The following is a 23,618-nucleotide window of genomic DNA, read 5'->3' on the forward strand; positions in this document are numbered from 1 at the left end:
CCACACTTAAGACACCCTGCAGCTGACCAGCTATTTTATCTATAACCAGTGTCTGATCTTCACTGAGTGGTGATGTATTAATTTGATGCAAGTTTCACTTATAGAAATATTTGTTTTCATTGTAGCTATATGCTGGCTCTGAACAGGAAGTCTACTTTGTTGGCTATGTCTGTATGATGCTGGCAGCAGGACGTAACAGAAAATGAGGAGTAAAACTTGTGCACTAGTATTTGTATGTCACTGCTTTGTAACAGTGCTCATGTTAAGAAAAATGGGAGGTAAGCTCTGCAAGTCTGACTTCAGCTACATCCTCACTCATTCCTGCTGAGTTCACATATTGTCTTTCTACCTGTCACCTGGCAACCACAGTCAATGTAGCATAGACAGCACTGCACCTGGATTAGCCATGAAGATTGGTTTGAGCTCAAAACCCCTTTTTCTGTACAGCCATTAGCCTCCCCTTTTCATGTCATAGTTAATGAAGTCTCTGGGAGAATAGACCACTTTTTGTTGTTGGGAACTACCAGCACCCTGTAGAGATTAAGTATTCTTAGAGGGGCTACTTTGTTTTTATCAACCCTTTCTTTGGGGTCCCATGCTAGTTGGGTATAAGGATGGGAATATAGAGCCACTCTGGGTGGTCTTGCATAGACTGGCACCCCTCTTGCAGGCTTCACCGCATTTTTTTTAAGAAGATTTAGCATATAGTGAGTGAGGCTTTCAGCACTTCAAGATTAGTTTTACAAGGGGCTCCTTCAAGTCAGGTGTTTGTTGGTTACTTACTGTTGTAGGTAGGCCTTTTTGTTTTGAAGGGTTTGAGTCCTGCTTGGGGACCTGCAAGGAATAAGCCAGCCAGCCCTGTGCTCTGCCTCCAGCAGCATGGAGTTGCTAGCCTGTACTTACCAAAATGGTGCCCTTAGGCTCAGGAGAAAATATCAGTGGAAGGGGTACTTTTAAGTTCTTATGTACTACCTGATGCTTACCCCCCACCTTGCAGCTGACATATGGCCATCTCAGTCACAACAATTAACTTCTCTCCCTTCTCAGAGCAGAGTTTTATTTCATGTTTGTATCACATTCTGATGGTCTATCCTAATATGCACTTTGCTGAAAGGTACTAGAATCTGTTTCTGAGGTAGAATTTGGCCTGTAGCTGCTAATCACACAAAGGAAAGAGAAACAAAGAATGTTAGTTAGCTTTTATTTTAGTCTGCACTAAAATATTCTTTAAAAAATGGATGGAATAGTTCTTCAGTCATAATCTGACCTGCTTTATCACAATACGAAGTAAGAGTCCAGACAACTGGAAAAAAGTTTTGCACCGTTATGAATTACATGGGAAGGGAGGAGGGAACGGTTCCTATGTTCACATCCAGTCAGACAGAATATAACAACACATGTACTGCATTTAGGACACTGCAGCATGGTTTTATTAGGCTCTTAGCCTATAGGGTTTGTTTCCAGCATTTACTAAGTGCTTCTTTCCAAAATGCTAGTCCTCATTTAAGAAATACCTTGTAATCAGGATACTATGCTCCAGTTGGCACTAAAAATATACATTAAGAGAGGGGCTGCAGTGGAGCTGTGACAGTCCTGTGAGCTCATTTGTACTCAGTGGACACTACTGGAGCAATAAGGACGGTTCTGGTTTCTAAGATCTGTTGGACAGTAAGTCACTGCTGGTTTGACCAGAGGTGTGACAGAGACTGGATTTCAGTCTGAGAGGAAAGGAGGGAAAAAAAAAATAATCACAGAAAGTCAGAGAAGAACCTCAACTCTGCTATGAATGACATAAGGAATCTAGTCCCACATTGAACTTGAACACTACCACATTCAGCTGCTTAGAAAAAAGTAAGGCATAGCCTAGCAGCTCAAGGGGTTTAAGAAAACAGTATCTTTTAAACATTTAAAGTTTACATTTTTTTGTCTAGTATTTGAAATGTTACACAATAGTGATACAGTGTCACTTAAACCACAGTATATGTGGGAATTTCCTTGTTAGCAGAGCTTGAGTAGAACCCATGCCTTAAAGTTTGGGCAGAGAAGCTAGCTTCCCCTTCAAGTTTTCAGCAAGCTTGTCCATGAACTCAAAAGTGTTCAAGTAGTCAGAACGTGTGACACTGTGGGGGAAACAAAACAAGACAGGCATTAGTTATAAAGCTTGCCACTTTGAGCACTGAGCTAAGACTGGTCAGAGGGGTGTTTAAGCCCTTCTCTGAAACCAGCAGAATCATCTGTTCATCAAGATGTCTTTTTTGTGAAAAGGCTCCAGAGAAGAGGTAGCTAGGTGGTAATTTGCAGTGAAACAGGTATTTATCCTAAGAAATGGACAGGATGACATCTAACCAATGCACCCAGACTTAAAAAAAAAAAAAAAGGAACAGCTAAGAAACCTTTATATTATTTCCCCCCGCCAAGCACTTGTCATAAGAGCAGGGGCAGAGCAACCTAGACACTAAGCTACTTGGGGCAGGGAGTGTTACATGCTCTCTCTGTATAGCATCAGCTGCAGAAGAGCCCAGTTCTGTGACCAAGCACCTGCAATTCCTCACCATGTCCACTAGTAAAACAACATTCCAACAAACATCAAGTAAAACCAAACCCCTTCCAAACAGAGTTGATTACTTCATTTACTTACTTAGGTAGGCCTTTGATACAGGCAGCAAGGTCTTTTGTCATGAAGCCTGATTCAATGGTCTCGATACACACTTCTTCCAGGGCAGCTGCAAAGGTCTTGAGGCTAGTGTTGTTGTCCAGTTTAGCTCTGTGAGCTAGTCCTCTTGTCCATGCAAATATGGAGGCTGAGAGAAAACACTAGATCAGTGTTCTTCTAGAACTCCTTAGATGTTGTACTAAACATATGTGGAACTGTTATTTTAACATTAGTAACACTGAAAACAGAAGGAAGTTTGGTGTTCTCTTTCTTATTACCAAACTTTCCATCTTCAGCTAGAAAAGCGGAACTTGGAAACTATCCCCTACCTCCAATAATCTCCTCTGTGTATCTGCTACTTTACCTTATTTTGTTCCTTCCCAAGTCAGAATGAATGACCTGTAAAGAGGCTCTGATTACAAAGAAAGCTGCCCTCATGACAGAGAACTTATGACAGCTGCCCTTAAGACACTCTTCTTCCTGGTATTACATTACATAGCATGGTCCTTATGCAATTGTAGAGGACTCTTCTCTTCATATACCATTCTAGTTGCATTTACACTTTAAGCATGTACATGGCTTAGAGAATGGCTGGGTTTTATCTGAGCACCAGGGAGCGGAATGGCTGGGTTTTATCTGAGCACCAGGGAGGGGAATAAAGTAACTAAACAACCTAAACCTTAAGCCCTCTGTGGCTATACACACATTATTTGGGGAAGAGCGAAAGCATGTTTCAAATTTTATGCTTATGTCTAGCTCATTGCTCACAAACTCCATTCCAGCCTGCTTTGGCTTGAGGGATCTCCCTAGTAGACAAGTGCATTATGAACTACCAGTGTCACTACTACTAGTGTTAGGCTCTCCAGAAAAGATGTTCTTATACCAAAAAGGTGTTCTTATACCAAACCTGTTCTTTTATGTGTAGAGATCAAAGGGCACTGAAAGGCAGCTCACCAATGGGGTTAGTGGAAGTTTCTTGGCCTTTCTGGTGCATGCGGTAGTGACGAGTAACTGTGCCATGAGCAGCTTCTGCTTCAACAGTCTTGCCATCAGGGCAGATCAGCACGCTGGTCATCATCCCCAGGGAACCATAGCCTACAGGATACATGGCTCAAAGAGTTTAGTGTCTCCTTCAGAGAGCTTTATCTAAATTGCTCTTAATCCCCCCATCCTACAAAACTCTCGTAGCCTTGCTGTATTCATCAACAGCAGAGCTGCTGCTGCAACTGACTGACTAGTTTTGACTGTTTAAAGTTAGACAGCTCATCAGAGCAGAAAGTACTGCTGAACCATGAGATAAAGACATGTAGACATTCTGTCCCACTTCAAGAACATTAATATTCTCACCTTAAGACTTTTTTTTTTTTAAACTGAAAAAGGGCAATCTGAGACTTCTAAGCAAGCAGCATTCATCTGACAGTTACTATCTCACCCAGATGGGATAGGAAACGAATTTGGGTTCTGAAAATTTTCTTGCTCGTCTGTCTAGCACCTGCCAGTATGCTCACCACTGGTCAACCATTAGAATAGAACACATCTTGGTTATTATATTGCTAGGAACTGCCATCCAGTTAAGAAATACAACTAAATACATGGTTTGCATTCAGTGGATTTTCTTGTTAAAGTGAAATCAGAATTGTTTGCTTTTTTGATAGCCACAGGTGTGAAGTTTCCAAGACCCAACACCACATCTTGGGCCACTACATAAGATATGACAAAGAGACTGCTACTGAGTTTACTGCAGTACAGCACAGAAAGCATCTCATACCTTGTGCAACAGAATCAGACTGCACATCCCCGTCATAGTTTTTGCAGGCCCAGACAAAGCCTCCTTCAGATTTCAGGGCCTGAGCAACCATATCATCAATGAGCCTATGTTCATACCAGATCTTCTTGGCTTCAAACTGGGACTTGTATTCTCTAGAAAACAAAACCCAGAACACCCTGATATATAAAAACAAGCTGCACAACTCATGCAAGTAATGAGTTGTATAGGGGTGAGTTAAACAATGCTGGAAGAAGTGTGTGTCATCTTTGCTTTTTTCTTTTTTCTTAATTGTTATGGTCAGTGCAAGTCTGTTCAGAAACATAGAAGAACCAATATAGAATCCTATGGCTTTCTGTTAGAAGAGATGAACACCATAGCCTTAAATAGTAGTGTGTCCTGCAGGACATGGCAGACTGTGACAGGGAAGGCGCACAGACCCCCAAAGTAATTAACAGCAACAGCTCATAAGACTGCAGAAAATGTTTCTGCTACAGAATGACACACTGTAGTAGGAAGTTAGTAGGAAGTAGACAACCACCATAATTACCTGTCATAGATCTCTTGGAAGATGTCTTTGAAGCGGCCATCGTATTTCTTCAGGATGGTATTCTTAGTGCTCATGTAGAGAGGCCAGCCTTTAGACAGCGCCATTTGGAAGGAACTGTGGGCAAAGTCCTTGATAGACTGGTCAAGATTGTACATTCCCATGGCTACACCACCACAGCCTGTTAGCAGAGAGAGAACAGATTTCAATTGGATTTAATTTTGCTTAAGAATTCGCCAGTCTTATGGCAGGTAGGCATTATTCCCAGATAACAGTTTTCATTTTAATGCTGGTTCTTTCAGAACAAGATTCACTTTGCACCATCAGCTCAAAGCTGGAGCAGTCCCGTGGATAAGAAAGGTTCTTGTTTTAAAGGTCATAGTATTAAGATGTACTTAGCTAATACCCTTAAGATGCTTCTACCTAATCCACATCTAAGAAGCAAAACTGTGACAGGAGTGAGCATGCTTGAATTTCTACTAATGGGATAAATAATGGAGACTGTTTTCCATTAAAGCAGCAGGAGGAGGTTTGGAGTAGGGGACTCAGTCAAAGCAAGAAGTGGGTTTGCTCCCATCAGGCTTCCACTACACTGCAGAACTAGCTCCAGCAATAAGAGCCTGCCTTTTTTTTTTTTTTTTTTTAAACCCAGCTCAGGTAAACAGGCCCCCACATGCATTCCTGCCTCTTTGTTTGCATGTGTTTGGCATACCCTGCAGCTTTGTTTCACCTGCTCAGGCTCACTTCCTGCAAGTTGTGGAGAGAATATACCAGTCATCTGGGTGCAAGGTAAAGTCTCCAAAAGAAGACTGAGGAACCATCAGTGTTCACATGACTTAGACTGTATAATGCATATGGATTAGCAGCCTGAATGGGAGTGCCTTAAACTTACAGCCCAGCTCACCTGGGGGAAAGCAGTATTCAGATCATGTGAAAGGCTGGTTGGGGGAGTGAAGGTAGGGTCTAGGGCTTAGTGACAAAGCTTTGTCATCTTCAGAACAGCTTTTTGTGCTCTTAAGTGAAAAAGGAGCTATGTTCTTCATTTCAAGCATCTTACTATTGTCACTTCTGTGGTTTGTTGTGCCTTTATCAGGGATCTTTGCTCTGGAAACAATCCAGGTTTATTTTACTTTGATATTGTGAAAAAAAAAACACCTTTGTTTTCAATCTGTCCTTACCTCCAGATTATTATATGGATATGCATGCTGGATAAGCCTCCTCTGGCTTTTCCCCTCTTTATCTGCTTGCCAAGATAGCAAGGTCATTTAAGTTGGTATTGGCAGGGAATGGAATTCTTGCTGTTACCAGTGAAAATACATGTTGTCCCCCTGCCTCAGTCAAGGGCAGAACAGGGTCTGACCAAAGACTATTGCCTCAGGAGCCATGATTTCATAGGTAGCTGGACAACAGCTATTACGTTTTACTCAAATACTTATTTGCATATAGGTAGAAAGCTTGTTGCAATCATGCAATCCTACAGCCAATTAAAGCCTCTCAATCCAGTGTCAGGGTTGAAGATATTAGTATAACGATGGGACAAGCTTCCTTTATGCACAGTGGAGGTGTGCTGGCACAGCAGCTGCCTGTGGGGTGGGGAACTCCCCCAGAGCAACAGCAGTAACTTGCTGTGTCTGCACTACCTTGCTTTCTGCTTGCTGACTCAGCACACCAGAGCAGTGAATCAGTCCGGCAGCTAGGACTGCCAGACACCTCCAGTACAGGCTCTCCAGTCACTTAGCGAATGAAAACATATTAGAACTGACAGCGAAGCAGGTGAACTCTGGGTGAGAGACTGCAACAAGAGACACTAGAGATTTGGTTTCCTGTGAGCAAGAATGCCAGAGAAATCAAGCATTACATACAGTCAAATAGTAGTTTTGGGACTTGGTTCCCAAGCTAAATGCATACAAACTAGGATTCTGTGTTGTCTGCGTTGTTTACATGGACATATTAGGTCTTTGCAGCTAGAAATAAAGCATTGCACACTCACATACACAGGTCAGCATCAGGCTTCAAATCCTGAACCCTCTGATCACTGAAAGGCAAGATAGATGGCTGATGTGATGCTTTCCTCAGTCCTGCCTCTGAACACCATGGATTCTAGCAAGGTGTATATAACTGTTTTCACACAAAGCCCAGTAGTGTCAGCACTCCCCCTCCTGAGACTAGCAACGCCTACAACCAGCACAACATTGCCCAAATGCCTTTGTGACTCCATCTGTTAAAACACAGAGCCTACACATCCAGGATCACCCTTGTCAAATCTCCTTTCTACCTTTTAGAGTTATTGTCAGTTCTCACTTCTATTGAGAAAGACTGCTTAATAAAGAAGGGTACAAACTGAAAAGGTGTATAGAGCCCAGCAAGACAAACTAGAACCAGGAAGAATTGTACTTGAATTGTTCTTAAATACTGTTCCCCTCGGGTCAAACACTATTTAGCAAGTTTCCCTCTAATCAGAGGTAAAAGCATGTTATTACCAGAGTCATTATACAATAACACAGCAGGTGGCCAGTCTAGTACGGTTGGGTATTTGATGTGCTGCTTTGATCCCAGGAAGATTTGAAGTAACTTTCAGTACTTCCCAGATGAATAACAAAGGCTCTAACCTTCTCCTACCTCTGCCTCCTGAAGTCATATTGTACCATCAAACATATCCAACTAATAACTGAATTAAGCCAGAAATACCAGTTCCAAGGAAAACAGGGGTAGTACCTACTTTCAAAGTTATGGACCAGATAGGTGACTGGTTTGCCTCCATCTCCTGGAGTGTATGTCATCTCTACTTTTCCAGGCCCAGGTACCACAAAATCCGTTGCTCTGTACTATAAAAATAAAAAAATAAAGTCACCACGATTACTTTATGTATCAGGAGGACAGAGCCATAAAGATAATGAGGGTAGGGTAAAGATGTAGAAATAAACAGTTGTAAAAAAAAAAAAAAAAACAAACACAACAAAACAAAGGGCATTGAACAGGCTGTTATTTACTCAGCCATGAGTTCATTGGACTATTCTACTGGAGAGGAGAAAGACAAGAACTCAAGAGTCTGCCTGTGTCAGAAGTGACTTTCCTCTTCAGGGGAAAAAGCTTGCAGATTCTTGAGCTCCATCAATTGTCAGAGCATTTATTTTTGCAAATGCATAGAAGTTTTAAAGTGACAAGTATCCAGAGTGTTGTGTCGTTTTTGAGTAGAAATCTTTCTTTCTCCCCTCCAAGCTATTCATATCCCAACTGATCACAAGAATAAAGAAAAATCATACAGCATCTAAACAAAAGCCACTACTTCTATCCATTGTATGACACTTATAAGGCCAACTTGTAGTAAGAATTCTTGGAGTTCTGTAAATTGCTACACATTTTGCTCCTTTGAGCTGCACGGACTCAAGAGCCAACAGGTACTTCAAGTTTTTTAAGTGGTGTCTCATCTTTCCAACTGTCCAGAAGAGTACTACTTAAGGTCACATTTCCTTGAAGTCTATCATCCATTTTCATGTAGTTTCCCTTTTATGAGAAAATCTGTTCCTGTAACTTCAGAACAGCTCAAGAAGTGTCTTGCTAGCATGTCCTTCACATTATTCCTTCCATTTTTATCTTATACCTTGGCAGGGTATTAATCCTCCCCTTCAATCCATTGTTTCTCATTATTTTGACCTTCTCAATTATTCGGTACTGTTAAGTATTTTGGGCCACATTCTTTTCCACTGTCGGGACTCATTTTACCTTCCCACCCCAGCTAATCTTACAGCTTGCCCTCAGTGTTGGATTTACTCATTGAAGCAGTTGCCTTTTCATGGAAAACTTCCCTTCTGTCATGCCTGGCTGCTTTACAGGGCATCATTTCCTAAGGATAACAGTATGGCTGATACTTATCCTCTGGACTGCCCAGAGGCCACTACACTGAGTGCCACACAACTTTTCATTGCCTTGTACTACCTCTGCCAATGGACATTTCCCTCCTTCCATTCTGCAGCCTGATGTGTCTACTGTGAATACCAGCCCTGCAGGAGCGCTGTCTGAAACCCAGTTGTTGATGTCAAGCTTAAGAGGCAGAGCACAGTTTAAAAGAAAAACTGTGTAAAATAACTTCTCCCATTTGAGAAGTCACACAGATCTTTCACCATGAGCAACATTTGCCACCAGGAAGCCCTTATGAGAAGCAAAAAGATGGGCTGTGTAAAGCATATTTTCTAAAGGCATTTATATGTAAGGAGGAGGGTTCTGTAGAGGTGAAGAAAACAGCTTAGAGTAAAGGAGTTGTATCCTGCATTTAGGTATAGCCCTGTCTAATCCAAGCAGGGGTCCCTGAACACTGTTTGTTAAACAGTGCAGCTGTATAAACAAAGGCATGAAACAGACTCTCCCACATTTTGTCAGGTGCTGTATCAAGTGCTAGCAAGTACCCACTCCCAAGTGGACTGCAAGGGATAAAGCAGCAGCACAGGGATATCTGAGTGCTCTGAAGCTCTACACTAGTTTAGGACTAAGGCTGTTTGTATAGCAAGAGAAGAGGGGGTAAGCACTGAAGTGACTCACTTGATCCCCATAAGCGTGACGGCCAATGACAATGGGTTTTACCCATCCAGACACCAACCGAGGGATGTTCTTGCAGATAATAGCCTCCCTGAAGACCGTTCCACCTAGGATGTTTCTAATTGTCCCATTGGGAGACTTCCACATCTGCTTCAGCTTGAACTCCTCCACTCTTTTCTCATCAGGAGTGATGGTTGCACACTTTATGCCAACATGGTATTTCTTTATGGCTTCAGCAGCTTCCACGGTCACTTTATCATTTGTAGCATCACGATGCTCAATGCCCAAGTCATAGCTAGAACAAAACCCACAAAGACAGTCAGAATTGCCCAGGGCATTGGTTCACATCCAACAGGAAAGAAACCAGACCCCATAGTTCCAGCACTCTTCCCTAACTGAAGTTATTTCCCTTCCACTCCAGCAGCATTCACACTGGAAGAACATAGAGGCTGGTGGGAAGGTGGACAAAAAAAAACACAAAAAACACAAAACAGCTTCAGTTTATGTCTGAGTCTCTCTTCCAGTGTGGGACATAGCCAGTATCTTCTTCGCCTTCCCTCCTAGGCTTCCTGACAGTGGAGCTTCCAGCCTGGGTTTCTCATGGCACGGAACAGCACAATGCCCAAGTGAATATAGGCCTTTATTTCAAGCCTCGTACTGAGGGTTTTGGCTTCCTTTATATACTGAGTGCGTGAAGCAACACCAGGCTTCAAATTGAAAACTGCTTTGACAATGGACCCACAATCCTGCTCTGGCAGCACAACTGCTGAGAGTCCCCTCAAACAGTCAGAGGAAGCATGTTTCCTCCACTGTTTCACTAGCTTTTTGAGAACAATGGGTGCCCAGTGTGGGCTAGTCCTGAAGCATAGCCAGCTCTACATGAATCTAGCTATTGTGCCAGCTCAGCTGGGGGTCTGTTTTGCCTCCTCCCACCCCTCTTTGAAAAGGGAGGTTCTCCAGTCTCTGTGCATGTATTATGCTGCTGAGTTCCTGTTTGTCTGGGTCTCAACACCAGCAAGAAAAAGCCTGATGTAGGTGGCATACAAATGACATCAGGAACAGGGGAAGAGGTCAGACCTGTGGGTTTAATAACGGCAGCTACCACTGAAGGCCTTTTTCCACACAGCTAGGAGCAACACAGCTGGATATTTATCTAATAATTATAGCTCAGAGGCTAAAAAGGAAAGGAATTGTTTATTCTGCTTGACCAGATGCTGTACATAGCACGCATGTCCTTTTTGCCTTAACAGCTGTATTTATTTTTTCCAAAAAGGAAGCATAGGACAGCCTAGGTTCAGGGAATAATTGCAAGTTGCTCTCACTGCCAGCGGCAGAGGTCAAGCTTAGAGACAACATGGCAGAATTTGTGCCCTACAGCTGCCCTTTTGCCCTCTGGGCAGGTCTCCAAAAACCTGGTCAGAGTTCACAGATGTTAGGCTTCAAGCCAAAGAATGGCTGAAAAAAATAATGTTTCTAATTTTTTAGGCTGCAGGAAACCATGCAAGCTGCCCAGGTACTGGAAAGCAAAGACAGAGGAGATGAAGACGCAGACCATGGCCATAAGGGAACTTCTTAGAGGCACAGCAGAAAACAGGTAATTCGTTATTAAACATTCACTGCCTACTGCTGTGAAGAACCCCCAAAGGTGCTGCCAGTGGAGAGTTAGCCAAACTATCTTCATCATGAACCCACATTTTCCACAGTACTTAGTGAAACTGGTCCTTTAGGTAAGCTGACCAGGAAGTCAACTTGGAATTCTACCAGTGTAAAAATGGGCTAGTAGCCTCTCTGCACTAGTGCTGGAAGAGCTACAAATCTCTCAGTGATACGTGAAACCTGATCAATGCTTAATGACACATGCAAATTGTAGCACCAGTCAGCTGTATGTCATAAAGAGCAATTACCTGTGCAAATCCAGATCTACATAAGGAAATATCAGCTTTTCTTTAATTAGATCCCAGATGACCCGTGTCATTTCATCTCCTTGCATCTCCACAACAGAGCCTCCTTGGATTTTTTTAGACATCTTTGTCTGTAGTAGATTAAATAAAAACAAAACCAAATCTGAGTTAAAATACACCAGTGATATACCAATACATGTACCCTGTGCTTTTACAACACAATGACTAGAGAGGTACTAACACTGCATACAGGACCTCTCCTGAGGTCTTGAGAACAACTAACTGGTATTTTTCTTGAAGCCCCAGCTCCCAGACAGATCTACCTGGAAATAAAATAAAAAGATTAACAGCTGAGAGTCAAGGGCCTGTGTTCTGAGCTTTAATTATGGCTTTACAAGGGAATTTGAAAGCATGACCAAACTGCTCCCCCCAAATTCCACAGAAATAGATGAGCACTTTTTAAGATTTCATGAGTTGTAGTCCAGTTGCCTATTTTCCTCTTTTTTTCTGGAAAATGGTTGTTAATGAGCATATATTTTAATGACAGTTCAGATTACTGGCACTATTAATATTAATACATTATCAGATTCTTTATTAGCTTCCTTCCCCAAGGAAGATAGAAGCAGGTACAGAAACCCAAGGGCCACATCAACAGTACTTGCTCCTGGCAAGGTTTACTTCTGCTGTAAAAATAAATACCAGATTTTTTTTTTTCCTGCATGGTACAGAGGTTTCCTAAGATATTTGTTCAGGCTTTAAAAAAAATCAACCCTGAACTCTACCCTTCCAGTTGCACTTTGATCCTTGACAAAAAACAACCTCACAAGCCACTGGACTTTCTTAACATAGTGCCCGGCTTTCTAACATCCATAGTTTCTTGATTCTTAACTCTGATTATGCAAGAGCTATGACTTGGCATTTTCTTCCTCCCAAGACAGTCCAGTTCTTGTATGCAGCTGCTAGGATAGTACAGTGAGATACCAAGCCCTTGCACCTGGATTTACAGTCTCACAGATACCAAGGCCCATGAATGGCTTTACCTAGATGAATAGACCCAGTGTTCAGGAGGGCTCCTAATTCTGGATGCAGTTATTCAGAGGTAAAACGTTTGTAGTGCAAGGGCCCCAGGCTAAAAATGCCTGGGGAGACTGCTCCCAACAGCAAGAACTACAATGAAAAAAAGCAAGCAAATACTCAGTAACTCACAGCCTCATATTGCTCAATTTCACATGAGCACATAAACTTGAAAGAATGAACTAGTCAGGCACTTTTATCCCAGAGGAAGATAAAAATCTTGGCTCATGTTAGATCTTTCTAGTCCTCATGGAACACTAACTTGTTTGCTCACACGCAGTGCCTGTACTCAGTTTATTTATTCAAGTATTTCATGCCTAATTTTCAGTGATGACAGCTTAAATAGGGACCTTCTCACACTCCTGTGGCCAAGGCACAGGGTTACCAGCCAGGAGACTTCAGTTTTGCTCTTGGCACTTACACATTTGGAGAAACTTTGGTGATTCATTTAAGACAAAATGTACACCAACTCTCACCCACCAGGGCTTGTTTTGTGGTTTGATCCCTACTTAAGCAAGGCAAATCAGACAATGTCAGTCTCCCCAGAGCAACAGGTTTTGCAAAGCTAGCTTAGGACCTACACAGCAGCATTGTCACGAGGGGAAGACATGGTACACGAGATGTGCCTGCACTTGAGATGCACACCTCCACCAAGATGTGGAAATCGCAGCTTCTTTAGCAACTCTGCCAGTGCCGTATGTGTTCGTCCGATCACGGCAGCAGCACCTTTCCTCCCCTGCAGCCCTTGCCCTGCGTACAGGCACAGCCCTGCAGCATCCTCCTTCCTCTGAGCGCCGGTGCTGCCGCGCCGCCGGCTGCGCTTCCCCAGAGCACACCCTACCCTGCAGTGTCAGTCGTCCCCTTGGATTTTGCACTCTCCAGCACTGCCAAAGGTCAGCAGGGTCCTTTCCCCATCCCTCCCCTTAGCCATTTAACCAGAGCAGCTAAACACCAGCGGGTAACAACCCCCGAGCTCCCCTGGGTCTGCAGCGGGGCCCACAGCCGGCAGTTTGCGATTTCGACACCTCAGCTCCCGGCTGCAGAAGCCGTCTCCCGACCAGGCCTGCCCGGGGGCGAGCCGTGGCGGCTGGGGCAGGCCCTGCCTGCACTTGTCTCCCGGCCCCAGCCCCAACCCAGCCCCAGCCCCCCCAGCCCCAGCCCACCGGCGGCGGGGCGAGGCCGGGCCCAGCGGGGAGCGGCGCCGAGGGGCGGTGGCGGATGGCGAAGGGAGGATCCGCCCGCTGCGGGTCTCCAGCCCGCAGCACCAAAACAAAAAAAAACACAACACAAAAACCCGAAAAACGCCAAGCCGCCGTTCCGGGGTCTCCCTGCGGGGAGGGGACACGGCACACCCGGGGGGCGAGGACAAAAGGCACGGCCCCGTCCCCAGCCCCCCCTCCCCGCTACCTGCAGCACTGCCCGGCTCCTCCTGCGGCGCTCCCAGCGGTGCGGGCCCGGCCGCCTGCGGAGCCTCTTATGGGGCCGCGCCCCCGCCCGGCTCCTCCTTGCTGCTGCTCCTCCTCCTGCTGCTCCTCCTCCTCTTCTTCCTCCTCCTCCTGCTTCTCCTCCTCCTGCTCCTCCTCCTCCTGCTGCTCCTCCCGGCGGCGGGGCGGGGCCCGCGGCTGCCGGACACGGACACGGCCCCGAGCCCGGAACCGGCCGCCCCCCGCCCGGCTGTGCGCCCCGCTGCCGGGCAGCGCCTGCCCGCCCCGCTCCCTGCCCGGTCCAGCCCAGCCCTGCCCGGCCCAGCCTGCGGGCACAGGCGGCACGGAGGCCCGGCGGGTGCCGCAGCGCTGCCCCCTGCCTGCGGGGCCGGCCGGGGGGGCTCGGCGGCCCCGTCCCGCAGGTACCCGGCCGGGGGCGGGCGGGTCGGGGCCGGTTGGCGCTGCCTCGGCCGCCATCGGCGGCGATCGCGCAGGGCTGGGGCGGGGGGGGCCGCCGGGCCCGGCCCGCAGGCGGCAGGCGATCGGCCCCGGGGGCTTGAAACGCCGCCGAGGCCCCGGGGAGCCGGGCCCGGCCCCGCCAGGCGAGCGCCGCCCCCGCGGGAGCAGCGGCTGCGCCCTCCGGCTCCTCCGGGCCGCGGCCGTGCGGGTCCCGCCGGGCCCCAGCCGGGCAGGGAGCGGGGAGGGGGACTCAGAGCTGCTGCTCCCCTCCTGAGGAGGCTTGGCAGGCGGCGGCGGGGGCAGCGTAGGCCTGGCTTGCGTTTAGGAAGCAAGTGCCCAGTGGCCCGAGGTGTTGAAGAAAGGATTGCGGATCTGCCTGAAGGCATTTCCCGTGAGGCGCGGTGTCCACGCGCCTTCAGCTATCTGTTGTCTGAATGGCTTCGCAGGAACGCACAATAGTTGATATATACTATGGCTTGCAGGAGGGAAAGGTGTGGAAGCCTTCCAGCCCATAACACAAACTTACGTAAAGTACGACCAAAATTGCTCTTAAAACTTTGTTTGTGATGTCTTTTTTCCTTATGGTTTTGTGTATATTGGGAGAAACTGTTCCAGAGGTGCTCGCTGTACCGAGCAGTAAGCAGGTCCTGCAGAGCCGTACAGCCTCCAGATGTGTGCCTTTGTGCGCTGCTGGTAGGAGTGGTCAGGCCCCGTGGGCTGCAGCAGCTGGGGAGCAGTGCCCCTGCCACCCGGCAGCCACGTGGATCTCCTCTGGACTGCGCAGACTTTTCCTGTGGGTTCCTAGAGCTCGGATGAAAGCATTCTAGCCAGCAAAATACACGTATGCCCAAGGGGAAACTTGAAACCTTCTCCCATGAAGGAGCGTGTATCAGCTGCAAAGCAGGAAGCGGACTTGGAGAGCTTTGATCCTTGGTGTGGATAAAGGGTGTCAGCCGTCACTCGTGTGCTCTGTCAGCTGCCGGGGTTCCAGCTCTGTCAGATGTTTCATCGAGTCTTGCTTGAACAAAGATGAAGGTAGTAAGCGCCTTAGCTTGTGGGGAAAGACGTGTAGGCTTTGTGAGGGGGAGTGGAAGAAATCAGGTGTGTATTGAGGTTAAATAATACTGAGTGTGGGAAGGTATGACTCTTGGCCATATGAAGGCTTTGATACACAGCAGGTGGGGTCAACAAGTATAGACAGCTTTTTTTTTTTTTTTCTCCTTCCCTTGATGTAGCTACTTGTGAAAATAAGGAAGATGGGAGGTGTTACATATGAGAAGAGACCACAGGTTGGGTTGCTGCCCTGGTGACTTGCACAGGGTCATTGTACCACAGAGGGAAAGGAAGCAGTGCGCCACCAAACAAACTTAATCTTTCAGTCATGCTTTTATTTGCATTTAATTTATTTCTCGTTCTGAAGTTAACCTGGCTAAATATCCAGTATGCCGTGTGCTTGCTGAGGTGTTCCAGGTTTCTTGTTACAAGGGCTGTAGAGGTTGCAGCACTGACAGGTCTTCTCTCTTTAGATGCAGTTGGAATGGTAGTACATTGCATGTGGAGCCTCCATGTGAAAACTTCAAGCAAGTCAGTTTCCATAGGGCGTCAACCAGAGCGTGCTGCCAGACAGCCGAGTGGCTGTTTACTTTCTTAATCTGGTTGCTCTGGATGTTGCTCTAGCAGCTCTGAATTGCTATCTCTGAAGATGCTGCTGTCTTGCCACTGACCAGACAGGGGAGTTGGGCTCCTAATTTTGGCCATCCGACCTGTGCTAATAGCAGATGTTTGTGGTAGGTAGGGTGAACACCTCGCTCAGCATCTAATGAGACACCTCCTCTTCAGCTGACTGAAAATGTTCTGCTTCACCACCCTGTGTATAATGCATGTTGCTGAACTCTTTCCAGGGCACGTGAAATGGCAGCAGATGACAAACGGTCTCCGACGCTGGATTCTGCCAGTGATCTACCTCGTTCTCCTAGCAGTCCATCTCATCTCACTCACTTCAAACCCCTGACTCCTGACCAGGATGAGCCTCCTTTTAAATCGGCCTACAGCTCTTTTGTAAATCTCTTTCGCTTCAGCAAGGGTAAGTGCTTGGAGGAACATGTATATGTGGATTTTGCATCCTATTGATTTTATTGATGGCCTCTGCTGCTGCATAAACTTATAAAATCACCTCCAAACATAGGAGTATATTGTAAGACTACTGGCCAGTCAGATGGTGAGCCAGTCTTTTGCAACTTGCTCTTGGGTGACATAGCAGAGCTGTGCTATGGGAGAAGACGGCCAGCATCTTGCAGTTAGTACTTGTGGCTGCCAGTGAAGGTCGGAGACAAGCTAGTCTGCAGACAGTAATATATATAGCTTCTTATCTGGGTGTTTGGATGTCCCTTGTCTTTATGAAACTTTCAGGGCTAAAAGCAGGAGTAACCCTCTGTCAGCCTATATGAGCAAAATACATGCCTGCCATTTCAAAGCAAGTTCTTATTCCTGTGTGTCTTGTACCTTTATTTGGGTGGCATACAGCTGAGCTACAATAAAGCAGCATGCTTATATGAGGTCCATTCTTAATTTGCATGGCTTAGGTGTTCCCAAATGGTGTTATGAAAGTTTTCTATATTTAAAAAGTCCTATTTGATGTTGGCCTTTGTGTTGCATGTGTCAGAAAACACTTGTGTTTTCAGTAAGCAAGCTCTTAAAGAACTGAGTTCTTGCTTTTTGCTTCTTAGGTGAATCTTGCATTATGATAGCTTGCAATCTTGCAGTATGATATTTGCATCATACTACAAATATCTTTGCTGAAGATGGCAGCCTGGTCTCCTGCTTTTGTGTAGTGCGTTCGTTTTCCAGCTCTGTCAAGCATACGTCTGAATACGTCAAGAATACGTCTGTTTGGGCTGGGGAAAAAGGGCCAAGATTAGTTTTTTGCATAAGTAAACTGATCTGTTAAGAATAATTACTTCTTATGACTGCTGTTAGTTTGTACAGTAGAATATCACTTGTCCTGATTAATTTATTGACAATAACATGAATTTGGTCAGTATTGGCTTCACTTGTTTGTCTCTGGTAAATGTAGCTGGAGTCAGCGAAGTTTTGTTTTGAAAGTATGGGAAAACTGCTTTGAAACAGCACACAAAATGGGCATGTTGCTGGAATCAATGAGAACCTGTCTATACTTGATCCTCTGATGGAGGAGGGTGGTTTATTAAAGACTGCAGTAACTGTAGTGTGACCACAGTACTGGCTTCTAACATAACTGAAAATCTCCTCTCAGGGCAGAAACTGATAATAAAAGGTGACTATTCCATATGTCAAGAATAATTCACATCTGCCATTTTTTTAATCACTTTTCACATTAGGGATATTTCTGCAATAGCTTGAGCCTTGCCAGACAAGTTCTACATACTGGCCTATTTCCACATTTTTATGCCACTTTTCAGACTAAAAATTCATGTCCTTTTTATGTATAATAATGATCCAAATGAGCTGTTCATGAGGGTTTTGCATGTGATACTGTTTTTTTCTGTCACATATGAACCTTTGATTTCTTGTTCTTTTTGTCACCTCCAGATGATGGCAGGCTTTCATCCTCAGCAGAGAGAGCAGAGGCAGCACAGGCTGATCCACAGGCGCTGAGTGGTGGCTGGTCCAGTCCTCAGCATCCCACCAGAGCTCAGTCTCTGAGGTCACCAGTTCCTTACAAAAAACAACTATCTGGTGAGCTGCAAAGAAGAGCTTCTACAGCGCTGGGTAATTTCAACTCTTTATGCTACAAGGGAATATTGTACCAGCCGGTCTGGGATGCTTTGGAGTGAGGTGAAAGGAGGTAACAAAGGGTTCATTATGTAGATTGATAGCAGAACTTTTTAGTGAGCTTGAACTTTGATCTCAGAATAGTCCCACAACATTTCTCAGTGTTCCAGCAAGACACTGTTTGTTGTTCTGCTGTTTCAGTTGCAAAGCACTGGAACAAAAAAGCCTGCTAAAACATGTCCAACATCTTAAAGCCACTTGAACCTTGATTGTGAAAATCGGTGTTGTCTTGAGAGACTTCAGTTTCTTAACAGCTACAAGCAGACTACAACTTCAGAGCTCACACTGAATGGGGTTGATGTTGATGTCTTCAAGGAAGCTTTAAGTGCATTTTTTTTTTCTTGTAGCTGTTATGAGGGTAATTGAATAGGTACTTGTCTGAATCTTTTTATTTGTAACCTGGGGACTATTATCACATGCTGTGGTGTATTTCTTGTAGGTGGAATGGGAATCAAATGTCATCTCAGACGTGCAACTGTGTAATGGCATTATGAAAGGCTGGAAGAGCTTGTTAGTAGATTGCAGGGACTCCTGTTGAGATCTTCTTGCTTGTTGTTAGCAGTTTAAGGTAGTCTTGAGCAAACTGCTAAGCTGGGTAAAGATCCTGTACCAGACAGTATTTCAAAGACGATGGTACTCAATGCAAACAAATCTGATATTAAATATTGTTAATTTGTGTGGGTTTTTCAGAAAAGTGTCTAGTCCTGGTAACCATGCCTAGTATAGACAACTTGTATTTTCATCTTTTTAAGTTATTTGCATTCTGTTTCATTGGATATGTTTATCATCTTCCTCTTTCCCCTTCAGTGCTGTTTGTGCTATTCAGTTGTACCTGTCACAACAAACCAAATAAGTGAGCTTGTTTGATGTTTTTTTTTTCCTTTCTTAAGCTTTTTCTCAGGCACCACAAGTACGGCCGTGTGCTCTTGACTGATTTGCCAATTTACCTTACTTCATTCTTAGTCACCTCTTGTAAATCACTTAAGTATTATCTCTGGATTGTCGGTTAGAACCCTTGAGGCAAGGTAGGTCATTTGGTACATAAAAGGCAGGAATAATCTTCATGTTTGACATTCATCGGCAGTAGGCAGTCAGGGAACTGAGATTTAGTCAAATGTGTGCTGCAACAAAACTGTTGCTGCATTATTCCAACTCCTTTTCAGGACCTCCATGCCTGTCCTTGGGTTTAGATGAAAGTATGCGTAGAAAAACATGATGTTAAATCAGCCTGGCAAGGAGTAAAGCTAGACCAAGTAAGACTTGCTGACTTTTTGAAGAGATTTCTGTGATATTGGGTACTGAGTGGCCTGACTCATGGGTGAGTACCTTATCCCAGATGTGCTACTAACCTTGGTGCACTGTATCTGGCTGGGATGGAGTAAACTTTCTGTCCCCACAGCAGCCTGTATAGTGCTGTGCTCTGCCCTTCTAGCTAGAACAGCCTTGATACCGCACCCAGGTTTTGTCTGTTGCTGAGCAGTGCTGGCACAGCACCAAGACTCCCTCTGCCCCCCCCACAGCCAGCAGCTGGGGGTGGGCAAGAGCAGCTGACCTGAACTGAGAAAAGGGTTATTCCGTACTGTGTGCTGTCACGCTCAGCAATAAGAGGTGGGGAAGGAGAGGTGTGTGTGCGTGCATGTGAACTCTTGTTATGAAAACATCTGTCCTCACAAACAACCACTGTGGGAAGGCCCTGCTTCCCACAGTGTGGCTGAACATTGCTTGTGGATGGGAAGTAGAGAATAATTGTTTTCTTTCTTTGCTTCCATGTGGCCTTTGCTTGTGTTTTCTTTTTTTTTTTTTCCTCTTCTTTTTTTTTTTTCTTTCCCTGTACTTAAATTTTCCTTATCTCAATCCATTAGGGTTTTTTTCCCCATCATATTTTCTTCTCCCCACACACCTACTTTGAGGGGTAGGGGGAACTGAGAGACTAGTTGTGGTTCTCATTTGGTACTCTTAACAAAGATGAGCTGTGTAATTCAAGTAAAAGTCTACAGGGTGGGTGGGGAGGTTTCAGAGGGGCTTTTCAGGTCCTTCTTGCTGTATTTGAAGAGGGAAAAGGCCTTGCATCTTCCCTCTCCCCAAATCAGCCTTTCTGTTGAAGCAAGCTTTAGAAAATCATTTTTCCTGCTTTCTTTCCTCTTAAGAGGTGCTGAATAAACAGACCATTGAGGATTTCTGAATATGGAACAGAAGAGAATTTTACTTCTGCCATTGCAGCTGGTGCTGGGTTGCACAAATAATCTTAGAGATTATTCTCAGTAAAGAATCACAAATATATTTATAGCTCCTATCACAAGTATTTTTCTTTGCTCAGATACCAAAGGGTTGAAGTAAGTGATGTGATATACATAAACAAACACCTAGATGTGTAGATTGACTCACCCAGTCAGTTCAGTGACAGTGAGGTGTCTGATTGAGCTGAGCTTTCTTGCAACCTCATATCTGTCAGTCTCCAAGTGCTCTAGGCCTGGCCATTACTCCTAAGAGGTGCTTCTTCCTAATCGCGTGGGCAAGTATAGGCAGGAAAATGTTTAAGTCCCTCACAAAGGTCTCCCTAGCCTCCTTGAGTTTAACTAACACACAAAGTTTAAACAAACTGAAATGAATAAATAAAAGACTGAGCAAGGCTGCTGGTGCCTCTAAAGAAAGGCGGAATGCAATTGCTCCTGAAGATGCAAGAAGATGACTCCTATCCCAGTCTCTCCCTCAGCCAGCACTGTCTGTGCAGCAGATACTTCTGGTCCTCAGGGACCGTGCTTTCTGACAACTGCAGGTGCAGAATAAGAAGGGATGATGGCTTTTGTAGGAAAGTGTCTAGCATCAAATATGTAGGAATTCAGTCATGTGCTTCCTTGTGACTGCTTACACCAAAACATTATAATAGCATCTTCATGGCTTTTGCAAAAATAGGAGAAGTTGCTGGATACTGGGTTAGGTCAGAGATGTTTTCTGGGTTGTGTGGCGGAAGAACCAGTACTGAAACTCTGCACTGGCTTGTGGCCTCCCTCTAGGGTAATCTGTTGTATCCTTATTTACAGCAGTAGGGTGCTGGAGAGCTGGAACCACTTCTACAGAGGCAGCGTGCCCAGCTGGCTGTACTGGAGTGTGTGGTGTGTGTGCCACCTCTGTGTGCTGCCAGCTGAGTGATTTCAAAGTGCTGAAATGAACAAAGATAATCTGGTACTGAGATGATGTCACAGCTTCCATTTGAAGGAAAACTAGAAGTGCTAACTTATTGGAGGTGGGGGAATTGTTAGTAAAAGCAATTCTAGCTTGTCCCCCCCGTCTTGCAGGATAATGCTGTTGGTGCTATGAGATTGTAGCTGACTGGCAGTAAGACGGAATGGGAAAGGGGCTTAGCAGGAGTAAGGAAAGGCCAGCCAGTGCATGAGGGAGGAAAAAGGCCTGAGGAAAGCCTGTGGTGGCTATTGGGAAGCATCAAGTACGTGACCACAGCCTCTTTTCCGTTGGAAAAGGCCTTGGGAAATGAGGTATTTCACATCTTCCTCGAGTCACTGACGTACAGTGTTTGAGCTGTCAGAGTGCACTTGAATGTGCAATTATGTACTTTGGCAATGGATAACTAGAAAGCAGTTTGGGTTGTATTAGCAAAACCGTGGCATCCCTGGCAGGGTTGATTTTTTAGTGTTGAAACTGTGTGAAGCTGCCTGTTCTACATCTGCAGGTAGTGTATGGTCAGCTGCCTGTAAACTGAAATTACCAGTTAGGTTGCAACAAAGGAGTTATTGTAACATTTTTAACTTGTCATTCACCTTAAAATGAATAGCTGGGATGGTATTCCAGGTTCCCAGAACTGATCACTGTTCAGATGAGGAGAAAAACATGCAGTGTTTCAGAGGGTATGTTTTTTGGTTTTCCCAAAAAACTTTTCTACTTTGAATACATACAGGAAGGATGAGGCTTACTGTTGACATGTGTAAATGTTTTTTGGATCTGTAGGAGTTAATTTTTTGCTTATGGAGAACAAATAGCTTAGAAATAAGCCAAATTGGAAATATAAATGTTGTTCCTTTCATATGTAGAGGTTGTGTTTAGTGAATGTACAGATGAGAAAGAAAAGGATAGAAAACATGATTGCTGCATAAGCTGGTTGTCCTGAAAAGACTTTGATGTTTGTGAAAGTGAAGGTGATTTTTGCAGATTTATTGATGAAATAAGCAAATACAGATGTTTATGCTTTCAGTACTGTAACGGTAAATCATGTATGCATTAACTAAGAAGGTGACCATGGTGCTTACAGTGATGGAGTTTGAATCAGGAGCAAGAGTTAACCTTGCTCCTTATCAAGTTGAGCTTGATAGAGATGAATCCTTTTGTGAGAGTGGTGTTTTGGACAGAGTGTGTCCTGTACTGCAGGGACTATAGCTTATTCCAATAATTTCCTGACAATGATTTCCTGAATTGGAAGCAACATTCCTGGAAAGAAGATACTCTTGAAAAGTCACAGCAGGAAAGTCCAGGAAGTAAATGCAGCATAGACCTTTTGATAGAAGTAAGGAGGAGCCAAAGACTTCTACAGTATTATTGTTTTCTTGAAATATTAAAGTCACTTTATTCACCCTAAAATATTCAACTTGGTCCTGCCAAAAAATATATTTATTTATTTTTTTCAATAAATCCCAAGTGGCTAGCCATGAAACTGCATTTAAGCACTCTAGGGTCTCTTTAAAATCCTCTGTGTATTCTTTGTTGCACAGAGGTCACTATGTGCACGTGTGGGTTGATTAACTAAAAATACCTACTAAGAACCTGAAAAGGAGGCACGGAATCCCACAGTTTTAATCACATTACTCTAAGGGCTTTGATCTCCTGCCCAGAGAGGCACAGCCTGCTTCTTGCTGCACTGCAACAGTTAACACCCTTCTGCTAGCGCTGCTGCCAGCGTTCCCGCTGACATCAGTGGTCTCTAAAGCAGTAAACAGAAAGCCGCCATGTCTGCTCCTCCTGGACTCGGGAAATCAAAATGAAATGCTAGTCAGATGGAGAGCAGCGAAGCTGGTAAGGAAGTTCAAACTGTTCAGGAAAGTTGTCGATATAGAAAAGTGACTCTGAAAACATTTAGATGTTAAGGTAAATACAGCACTGTCTGCAGATCCTTCCGGAGAGAAGGACCATTTTTGCTTTGAATTATTGCTGTACTAGTTATGATCAGGAATTTTGTAGGAAAGAAATTATCTGTTACCTTCTTATTCAATATTCTCTTCGGTATAGTTAAACAAGAATACCTGTACAAATTCTCAACAGCTCCACTTTTTAAAAAAAAACTTTTTCAACAAAAAAACTGCCTAAACTTCTGGATAAATTTTATTGTGAGTTACTGTTTTGTAATAGAAACTGAGTATGGAGTCCTTAGACTTGCTATAGTCATGTTTAAGTATGTTCAGGTTAAGGCATTGGCTTATACCAGTCCTAGAATGAATGTAGAAAT

The 23,618-nt window shown here is 44.6% G+C and overlaps 2 protein-coding genes across 10 annotated transcripts in view; one reads left to right on the plus strand and one right to left on the minus strand.

Moving 5' to 3' along the window:
• Positions 1-1,184: 1,184 nt before the first annotated feature.
• IDH1 (isocitrate dehydrogenase (NADP(+)) 1) lies at positions 1,185-13,989 on the minus strand. Of its 3 annotated transcripts, XM_082763128.1 has the most exons (10): positions 13,881-13,896; positions 11,641-11,722; positions 11,403-11,530; positions 9,502-9,793; positions 7,685-7,790; positions 4,969-5,146; positions 4,422-4,573; positions 3,608-3,748; positions 2,639-2,801; positions 1,185-2,120 (listed from the first exon to the last, which is right to left on the minus strand). In XM_082763128.1, exons 3-10 carry the CDS (start codon positions 11,522-11,524, stop codon positions 2,027-2,029), a joined length of 1,248 nt encoding a protein of 415 aa, XP_082619254.1. In that variant the 5' UTR covers positions 11,525-11,530; positions 11,641-11,722; positions 13,881-13,896; the 3' UTR covers positions 1,185-2,026. The 3 variants fall into 3 exon arrangements, with proteins under 3 accessions (XP_082619254.1, XP_082619253.1, XP_082619255.1); XM_082763127.1 differs by lacking the exon at positions 11,641-11,722 and having other exon boundaries at positions 13,881-13,989; XM_082763129.1 differs by lacking the exons at positions 11,641-11,722; positions 13,881-13,896 and adding an exon at positions 12,440-12,566.
• A 98-nt stretch (positions 13,990-14,087) lies between these two features.
• The window catches only part of PIKFYVE (phosphoinositide kinase, FYVE-type zinc finger containing), a 61,704-nt gene continuing 52,173 nt past the window's right edge, over positions 14,088-23,618 (plus strand). For 4 of the 7 annotated variants that reach the window (XR_014317752.1, XR_014317753.1, XM_082763122.1 and 1 more), the window contains exons 1-3: positions 14,190-14,319; positions 16,258-16,439; positions 17,924-18,103. Coding sequence is in view for 5 of the 7 variants with exons in the window: in XM_082763122.1 (XP_082619248.1) it covers positions 16,268-16,439; positions 17,924-18,103 (352 nt within the window). In the remaining 2 variants the exon portion in view is untranslated. Of the gene's footprint in view, positions 14,320-16,257; positions 16,440-17,923; positions 18,104-23,123; positions 23,189-23,618 lie in introns of those variants that run through there. The other 3 variants (XM_082763124.1, XM_082763125.1, XM_082763126.1) reach the window with 2 other exon arrangements.

The sequence above is a fragment of the Aythya marila genome (genome assembly GCF_965140915.1).
Source record: "Aythya marila genome assembly, chromosome: 6".
Taxonomy (NCBI): Eukaryota; Metazoa; Chordata; class Aves; order Anseriformes; family Anatidae; genus Aythya; species Aythya marila.